This window comes from Pygoscelis adeliae, unplaced genomic scaffold (genome assembly GCF_000699105.1).
Source record: "Pygoscelis adeliae isolate BGI_AS28 unplaced genomic scaffold, ASM69910v1 Scaffold114, whole genome shotgun sequence".
In the NCBI taxonomy this organism is placed as follows: Eukaryota; Metazoa; Chordata; class Aves; order Sphenisciformes; family Spheniscidae; genus Pygoscelis; species Pygoscelis adeliae.
In genome coordinates this window covers 3,473,076-3,482,228 of record NW_008824587.1, presented here as the reverse complement: position 1 = coordinate 3,482,228, position 9,153 = coordinate 3,473,076, and the positions used below count along the sequence as shown (strand labels likewise).

The window sequence follows — 9,153 nt, the reverse complement described above, 5'->3', positions numbered from 1 at the left end:
CGAGGCCTGGTGGGGGGTGGCTGATGGCCCCACTGCTCCCGTAAGCCTGGAGGGGGGAGTGGGAGGCCTGGCGGGGGGTTAGCGGTCCTATGCCACCCCAAACAACGCTCAAGGGTGGTACAGGGCTGGATACAGGGTGGCTGGTGGGTCCTGTTGACCCCATAAGCCTCAAGGGTGAGGCCTGGGTGTGGGGTCAGTGGTCCTGCTGCCCCCCACAGAGCTCAAAAGGGGGAACAAGGCCTGGTGGGGGATTTGGGGGTCCTACTGCCCCCTCGTAAGGCTCACGGAAGGGGATTCAAAGCCTGGTAGAGGGCTTAATGGTTCCTCGAGGAGGCGTATGAGGTGGGGGGGGGCAGGCAGTGCTGCAGTCCTGCCCCAGGGTTCAAGACCTGCCCGTGCTGCAGGGAGAAGCAGGGTCCTCTCCGTCAGGGTGTTCTTTGGGGTCCCAGGGCCTGCGAGGCAATGGCAGAGTGGAGGTGATGGCTCGCCCGTGTCCCAAGGCAGGTGGGACAGAGGTGTACTGTCCCCAGCACCAGCGGAGAGCACAGCTTTGCAAGGGGCTGCTTACAAAAGTCTTGCCCTTGTTTCACAGGGCAACGCGCAGCTGAACTGCACTTGTGTTTTGTAGGTAGTGAGAAACAAGGACGGTGGCACCGCGCTTGATAGTGGGGATGTGCTCGCATCTTGCTTTGTTCTCCCCTGATCAAAGCCACGCAGACGGATTTATTCCGGTAACTTTCAGTCGTATCGAGGTGAGGAGACACAACGCTGATTCCCTACTATTTTCTGACCTAGCTTTTAGCAGTTCTGCCTGGAGGAGTAAAGAGTTCAGTCCTTCTTCCTGCAGCGCTCCCCCCTAGGCTGCGCTAGAGCCCTACAGCACCTACACCCGTGCTCCAATAGCCAGCTTTTTAGAAAGAGAATCCTACACCCGTGCTCCAATAGCCAGCTTTTTAAGACAGAGGATGTTTGTGGGTTCTGCCCCCTGCCCGCCCCCCCCCAGAAATACGCTCAGTTTGCGAGGAAGTAACTCTTTTTTTTTTTTCTCCAAAGCTACCTGAGCAGCCTGGTGCCTGCGCATGGGGTTTGCCTATCACTAACATCAGAATTTGGGCTGGGAGGTTTGCTTAGCGCAAAGCGGGATGTAGGCTTGAATGAAGCTATTGTGTTTCTGCAGAACCAGTGTAAGAATAAGCAAAGTTTCTAGTTTACTATTGATGACAGAGAGCCATACGCATGTAGAAGCAGGGCAGATGAAAAGTTACCTGTGTTAGTTTAGTAACTTCATTTTTACAGTTACTCCTGTAGATACAGCAGAAAACACATAAATGTGGAAAGCGAGAGAACTTTGGAAGATCAGTTACCATGAGCTGACTGTAGCAGAAAGTAGTGGTGTATGCTTTCTGTCCAGTGGTCTTCAGCTAGCTTTGAGCGAAAGGGTGACTGCTGCTCCTCTCTGTTTGTTCTCGAAGGCTTGGACAGACCTTTGACAGGATGTTGGGATTTCTGAAGAATCCAGTTGTGATTACTGCGGAGATAAATATGAACCTCATGGCATTGATTGTGATGGGATTAATAAGCCGTCTTTGGGGGCTTTCCTATCCGCGGGCTGTAGTGTGAGTAGAATAGTTTATTTCCTACTTGAATGACACAGACTTCTGTTTTTTAAACATTTGTGAGTAAGAATGCAGGAGCGGAAGAGCAGAGCTTGATCGATGTCAGCCTCTGTAAATACGGTGATAGTGTTTCCCTGAGAGAAACTCCTGAGGGGAAGGCAAGGAGGCAAAGCCACTGTGCTTCATTGTGTTCTTAGCCGATTGCCAACAAATCAGTGTTTCCTTCCCTAGTATCCCCGTAGCCTGCAGGATACTTCCAGTTAGACTTGACATGTTTCTGCCTCTTGTGTTTCAGTTTTGATGAAGTTTATTATGGCCAATTCGTTTCGCTCTACATGAAGAGGATCTTCTTCGTGGATGACAGCGGCCCGCCTTTTGGCCATATGCTGCTAGCTTTGGGAGGTAGGGAGTCTCCTGAAATTGGGAAGTGTCTGTTGCTGTGGAAGAGGGAAGTGCTGGTTAGAAATGAGTTGTCAGATCCTGCACAAGGCAGCTGAGAGATTCTGATGTAGAGAGAATTAGGATTTCCCTTATTTCGTATTGCTGGGGGGGTATTGCATGAGTACTGGGGAGGCGATGGAGCCGTGTATCCATTACCTCATTGCTATCCAGTCCTTTGGATAAAGAGAAAGGTAAGGTCAGAACTGCTAGTGACTAGAAATAGTAGGCAACAAGCAGACTTTCAAGCCTGAGTTCCCTTCTGTAGCTGAGACATGCACAAGATAAAAGTGTCTGTATGGGAAGGAGAGACTAAATAGACATGTAACTTTGTCACTGAGAATCTGTTGTTCCCAATTCATATTCCTCGTGCCTCTGCACGTTATCAAGGACTGCTGTAGGCAAAAAGAGGACCCTTTGGGGAAAGAGGGCTTTCATGTGTGGAAAAGCTATGTGTTTGGGAAATGGTTCCAGGACCAATTTAGCACCAGTTTTTATAGTTGTTTTGAGACTGGAAATTCTGAACTGTTGCTTATGTTGTAGGTTACTTAGGAGGATTTGATGGAAACTTCTTATGGAACAGGATTGGAGCTGGTGAGAGCTGATTTTGACTGTCTCGTTCTTCTGAGAAAATAAGCGGTATTTCGGCAGCTGACAGATTCCTTTTGCCTGACTAGTGGAAATAATGCTTTATCTGAAACCTTCACTTCTCCTCTTAAATAAGTCTTCTGCAGGTCTCTAACAGAAGTTTAAGGCATTATGATTCCACAGCACAGATTTTTAAATCAGTTAAAACAGTTTAAAGAGTACAAGACGGACAACAAATTACTAAGAGTAGGAGTTAGATTCATCAACTTGTTGTAGTCGTAAGGAGTTCTGTATTGATCCCATCTTCTCTGCAATTAATAGTTTCCAATTTGTGCGTCACTGTTGCCTCCTATTTCAGAATACAGCATGAACGTTCCTGTTTGGTCCTTGCGACTCCTGCCAGCACTGGCTGGTGCCCTCTGTGTGCCTTTAGCATACCAGATTTTGGTAGAACTGCAGTTTTCCCACTGTGCTGCACTTGGAGCTGCTCTTCTGATTCTCTTAGGTAAGATTATTCCCCTGGGCCGCATTCTTCATACAGGGGGAGAAGGGTCCCTTTTCCCCGTGTGAATTTTTAGCGCACATAAAGGGCTGGAGTAGCATCTCCCCACAGAATGCTAACAACACGTCAGAGCCCGCTTTCAGCCCTGGCCTATATCAGTCCCTGCTGAGCCTCTCCGTCCCCTCTCTCCTTACAGCTCTGCAGCAGGCTGCCGTTCTAGGGAGAGGCTTTGTACAAGTTCATTTCATTATTAAGCAAAGTGGGCAGCCTTAACAGCCTCACAGAAAACCACGTTTCTTGCATCCAAGGAGGCCTGTACTCTCTTCCTCAGGTTTACAGGATGAGTTACAACATACTGGTTTTTAACAGCAGGACGACCCTACTTACACTCAGATCTCATAAAATTTCTTCATCTCCAAACTGCAGCAAACCAGTCTGTGGCCTTAGCGCCATGATTTGACACTGTTCTAGTGTGTACAACTCAGTTCATTCTTTTTCTCTGAGGGTCTGCTGGCAGCTGCCTGGAAGGGAAAGAGCCTCTCAACAGCCCTTTAGCACTCTGATAAGAGAAACCTCTCCTAGCTACCAGGTGCTCTGATTCTGGCTCAGGGAATCCTGCACAAAGCAGCTCCCTTTCTTGAAGATTTGTCATCATGCTCATTGCCTGCTGGGGTCACTGCCTTGACTCTCATTGCCTTGAGAAGCACCTCTCTGGATTTCCCAGCATTGATTTTCTTTGCCTTTGTAGGCAAGCACAGCACCTTTATCTGTCTTTATCTGCCAGACTTTACTACTTGCCCACCTCTTTGTCCTTGGAGACCGTTATGACCACGTACTTTGCTCTTGCTGGAAGTTTTTTGTCCTTTTAAACCCAACATCTCCTTATTACAGCCAGTAAGATTGCAAATGAATTGGCTGTCCTTAAAGGGGCAGGTCCTTCTGTTGGATAATGATGTGACTGTCTGAGGTAGCACTTGCCTATAGATAAGTTTCTCTAATTTTGTGTCTCTCTCTCTCTTTTCCAACAGAGAACTCTTTGATCACTCAGTCAAGGTTCATGCTCCTGGAATCAATATTGATTTTTTTTATCCTACTTGCAGTTTTGTCCTACCTGAAGTTCTACAATTTGCAAAGGCACAGGTAAAGCTGGATTGTCTCCCATCCTTTTGGATATTCTTGTGGCGACTCCTTTTTTGTCACAGACTGTGTGGTTTTTTTCTGTAAGTCACTTCACTGTTCTGCAACTCACTTCACCTGTCTGTAAAATCCGATGCTTTGACCTCTCATATGGCTGCCCCAGAAGTTTTCTCTTCTGAGCAGTGTTAAAGACTCTTTTAACTGGTAGCAAGGTTGTCTTTTTTATTTTACAATAAAAATAAAATCCCTTGGGAGCACTCCTTTGCCCACCCAGATTTTTTATTGGAAGGTTTCCTTCTGTGCACAGAAACACTGATGATAATAGGTCACTTAACGCTCCTTTGTTACTGTTTACAGGCACTGAATTTAGGGATCTTTGTCTCTTTTCTCGTAACTTCACAAGTTCTCTGATCCTTGCAGAGGATAAAGTAATCTTTACTAAAGTAAAATTATCTGCAAGTTTTTTTAAAATTAAATTACCTGAATTCAGGATCCTAAGAAGGTGCCCAGATCTCACCGTAACACCCTTTCCTTTGTCCTTTTATTTAAGTTCCTTCTCTGGAAGCTGGTGGTTTTGGCTTCTGTTGACTGGAGTAGCTTGTTCTTGTGCAGTGGGGTAAGTGATGACGTCTTACTTTGTTTTAGAAAGCTGACTTTCCTGCCTGCCATCTGAGGTATCAGTGGGGCTTTGGATTTTGAAGACTGATTCTCGGTGCTGTTCTGAGCAGACATCTCCATGATTTTTTAGTGAGTTAGATCGTTTCTATAGAGAGGATGTCAATTCACAGTGGGCAATACCAGGCATTAAGAGGGTACTGTCCTGGGAAGAACAAAATGCATTTCTCAGAGATGGCTTTATGTTATAACTTAGCATCTGCATTTCACCCCTCCCTCCTAGTTGCCTCAAGCTTCAGTAAGTCTGAATTTAGGGACTCTGTGCTTTCTGATCTGCCACCTTGTATCAAGAAGGTTCTCTGTCACTGCGGTTATTTAATGGAATTGGCAAACAAATGATATCTTCTGCTGCCAAAGCCTTGAGGCTCATTTATGTTGTTGTACCAAACTTGTCATGGATCTAAGTCCTTGGACTTCAATGCATCCTGTTCAAGAGAAAGTATGAATACCTATTGTATTAGGTAATTGTGTAGTTTTTAACCATGTTCATTTTTTATGCACTTTCTTCTCAGAGTGAAATATATGGGCCTGTTTACCTATATGCTGCTCTTGGCCGTCGCAGGACTCCACTTCTGGCACATGATAGGAGACCAGAACTTGTCAAACGTAGGTAGCACAACATGCAAAATATATTATGTGTAACTTTTCAGTACAGGAGCCAGCTAGGAGCCTTGCAAGCCCACAGATAACAATGCTGTCTGTAGCTGGTTTTTGTACTAAAATTCCTTGTTGTAGTCTGCAAACCCTTGTGTCATAGAACAGTTTCCCAGCTCAGTTGCTGGAGAAGGTGGGGTTAAATTTAAGATAAGCATGTGTGTACGGCTGGCTTTTCTGCTCTTATCCATGTCCTGGCGATATGTGGCTCAAAACCTATACTGTTTCACATACCTCCTGCTGGCTCCAGTTCAAATCCTCGGAGGAAGTTACCCAGCTGAATGAGGGTGGTTGGGGAAACTTAAAAAAGACAAACAAAACAAACCAAGTGCACTGGTATTTTTAATATTTTTAATATCTGGAGCATGAAACCACTGAATTCTCTGTGTTCTTCTAGGTTTCCTTGATGTGCCATTTTCTAGCTAGGGGACTGGCCCTCATCATCATCCCAGTGGCAATGTACCTGTCCTTCTTCTATGTTCACTTGACTTTGCTGTATCGCTCCGGGCCTCATGACCAGATTATGACAAGTGCTTTCCAAGCCAGCTTAGAGGTAAAGGAAATGTGGTCAGGAATGTGATTTATTAGGGGAGAAGAGGAGGAAATCTGTCTTCTGTTCACTATTAGAAGAAAGGTGTGCAATCTTGTTCCTTTGATCCTGCATATTTGTTCCTTTTATGTCATTTAACTACTTTGCTGCTGTAGTACTGCTTTAAGATGAAGCAATAATGACTGAAATCGTAATAACAGATGAAAAGCTTTCCCAGTGAACCAAGAACAATACATTCACACTTCTGCTGAAGATTTGTCCCTTCCTACAGGAAACTCCACAGAAGTAGATACAGTACTGAACTCTTGACGTTGTATACTACAGGATGGTAGTATGATTTTCTGTAGAAGAGTGCTTAGTCTGTCTTTTAGAACAGCATGGCTTCCCTAAGACCCTGTAGTCTTTCACGCATTGGTGTATTTACTATCTGCTGAGTATGGTGCTGCAAGACTTGATTTTTGTAGATGCAACCAAATGCGAAGGCATTGTGCTGAGATACTGCTGTGTTAAAATGACTAGTGACTCTTGCTAGAATTTAAACAGTCTCTGGGTTGTTTCTTCTTCTTTCCATCATTATGCTTCTCAGGGTGGGCTGGCTCGAATCACTCAGGGTCAGCCCTTAGAGGTGGCCTACGGCTCTCAGATTACTCTGCGGAACGTGTTGGGCAAGCCCGTGCAGTGTTGGCTCCATTCTCACAAGAATACTTATCCCATCAGGTGAGGAAGTTGGTTGGGTCTGTATTGTTAGGGTGAAGGTGTGCTCTAGTTCTTCCCCTGTCAGTTCAAGTATCTCAGTTTGGGTCCTGGCGATCTCTTCATTAATCCTTCTGCAGACGCACAGATTCTCTGTGCTCTGTAGGAACGGAGCCAGTGATCTGGTGCTGGTTTGTATTGCTGTGACTGTTGAGCACAGAAATGTACTGTTACACACCTGTGGGGTTTTTTAAACCTTCTGTACAGGTATGAGAACGGCCGAGGTAGTTCCCATCAACAGCAGGTGACCTGCTATCCCTTCAAGGATGTGAACAACTGGTGGATTGTCAAAGATCCTGGAATGTGAGTATGCGAGAGATTTAAATGCCAAGCTGCTGTAAGCATAGCTTCTATGTGCTTCCAGAACCTAACCAGGGCATAGCTTGGATTGGACATAACTATTCTCTGCTCATGGGCGTATGTGTTATGCTGAGCAAGTAATTTCGGCTGCAGAGTTGGTAAGGGCGGCTGTTTGCACAGTCCTCCTCAATTATTGAGGATTCAGAAATTCTGCCTGAACTGCTCCTGCCAGAGTGTGGGCTGTGCTGAGCACAAGGGGAACTTTAAAGGCTCGTGAGACCGGTGGGAACTCTTCAGGTGCTTTGCATGAAAGGGAAGTTCTGCTTTTTGAAGTGTGTGAGCCATGGCGTTAGAATGCCTTGATGAGTTTTATCAAAACTGAATGGGTCTCAGAAGAGAGTAGAAATCACTTTCACAGAATGAGTATTTCTTTGTATTTAAAGTGTGGGATGAGCTGTAGAATCTGCCACATGGGGAGGGATTCCAAGTGGGTGCCTGTGCCTGAGAGGCCTGTTTCGTGCTGAAGTGTTTTGCCATTGTGACTGTCAGCGAGGAGCAGGACTCTCTGTTCCTGTAGTTTTGCCAGTAAACGCCCTGATCATACTGATCAAAAAGTTGCTTTTGTAGGTTTCTTATGTTGCTCTGGGAACTGTATAAACAGTCCTACCGGAAGGACTGTGTGCAATCATATCCACGTTGGGAAGGTTTGTACATAGTGCAAACCTTTTAAGCAGGGACTCTACCAGAACCACAGAAACCCGGTATCTTCTTAAAATTCTTCAAACTCAAGACTTCTACGAGCCCTGCAGGATATGAAGTCCTTCTATGGAACAGTAAAATACAGGCAGCAGTTAGGTGAACTGCAGCGTTCCCCCTTGCCAAAGCATGCCTTAGCCCTGTCCGAAAGCAAGATGAGAGTTTGGTCTTCATGGTGGAGATAGCCATTGATCTCTCTTACAATTCTGCCAAAAGCGACATCAGTTGTAGTAAGAACACCTGTCAGACCTCACTGAAGCACTTACTCATTTCACAGAAGCCACCAAACAGCTGTGTGGTGGGAATAATCTGAACTCGCTCCTGACTGACCTGGATTCAGATCACTGACCTAACGGCTGGGGTGTCGGTATCCCATTACTGATCCTCTGAGTCATTCTGCCCTTAACTCGCCTTTGCCTTGATGAGCTTTGTTTCCATTCTGGTACAATCTATAGATTGCTTGAATTTCTTACCTTACCGCCTAAATGTTTGTCCGTGCCTGCAGCTTCTTCACCTAAGAGTTTGATCATGGCAAGGTTGCATTATATAGAAAGCAGAATGTAACCACTTCCTCTTGGGTGTCACTCCACCAGGCAGCAGCTGGTGGTGAGTAACCCACCCCGTCCGGTCAGGCACGGACACGTCGTGCAGCTGGTCCACGGCATCACAACTCGGTACCTCAACACGTAAGTCCTTTCCTCATCCTCTGCTCTGCCGAGCCTGCTGGCTCATTCTGCTTTGTTGTCTTTCAGAATAACTATTCAGGGGTTGAAGCACAGTGACCTTTGCATTCAGATATGCTGTAAAATCTTATTCATGGATTATTAAAACGATGGGGCTAGGAGGGACCTCATGTGGTTACTTACATAAGCCATCCCCATGGCCCAGAGAAAGGGTGCTGTATGCTTATTTATTTTTTGCAGTTGACTTGGCAGTGGGATTTGATGCTAATCACAAACTGTTCAGTGACTGCCAGCTGTTCCTGGTCTTCTCTACTAGTGACCTTTAGAAGGGCTAGTGGTGGTTTCACCCATGTTCACAATTCATGATAGTGCTACAGATTCCTAAATACATAGTCCCTTTCGTGAGTCTTCATCCCTGCCCCTTCACTGCTCTGCTCCAGGCAGGTGCAGATATTTACTATTTTGTATGCCTGTTAACCCAAAGTCACTTACCAGCTCACT

General features: G+C 45.8%; 1 protein-coding gene across 1 annotated transcript in view; it reads left to right on the top strand.

Moving 5' to 3' along the window:
* Positions 1 to 627: 627 nt before the first annotated feature.
* POMT1 (protein-O-mannosyltransferase 1) overlaps positions 628 to 9,153 on the top strand; it is a 13,135-nt gene continuing 4,609 nt past the window's right edge. Inside the window, exons 1-12 of the mRNA XM_009322074.1 lie at positions 628 to 752; positions 1,473 to 1,616; positions 1,912 to 2,018; positions 2,598 to 2,648; positions 3,001 to 3,147; positions 4,173 to 4,284; positions 4,832 to 4,897; positions 5,469 to 5,562; positions 6,008 to 6,163; positions 6,747 to 6,877; positions 7,121 to 7,216; positions 8,563 to 8,655. Coding sequence (XP_009320349.1) covers positions 1,495 to 1,616; positions 1,912 to 2,018; positions 2,598 to 2,648; positions 3,001 to 3,147; positions 4,173 to 4,284; positions 4,832 to 4,897; positions 5,469 to 5,562; positions 6,008 to 6,163; positions 6,747 to 6,877; positions 7,121 to 7,216; positions 8,563 to 8,655 — 1,175 coding nt within the window. The 5' untranslated portion in view covers positions 628 to 752; positions 1,473 to 1,494. The remainder of the gene's footprint in view (positions 753 to 1,472; positions 1,617 to 1,911; positions 2,019 to 2,597; positions 2,649 to 3,000; positions 3,148 to 4,172; positions 4,285 to 4,831; positions 4,898 to 5,468; positions 5,563 to 6,007; positions 6,164 to 6,746; positions 6,878 to 7,120; positions 7,217 to 8,562; positions 8,656 to 9,153) is intronic.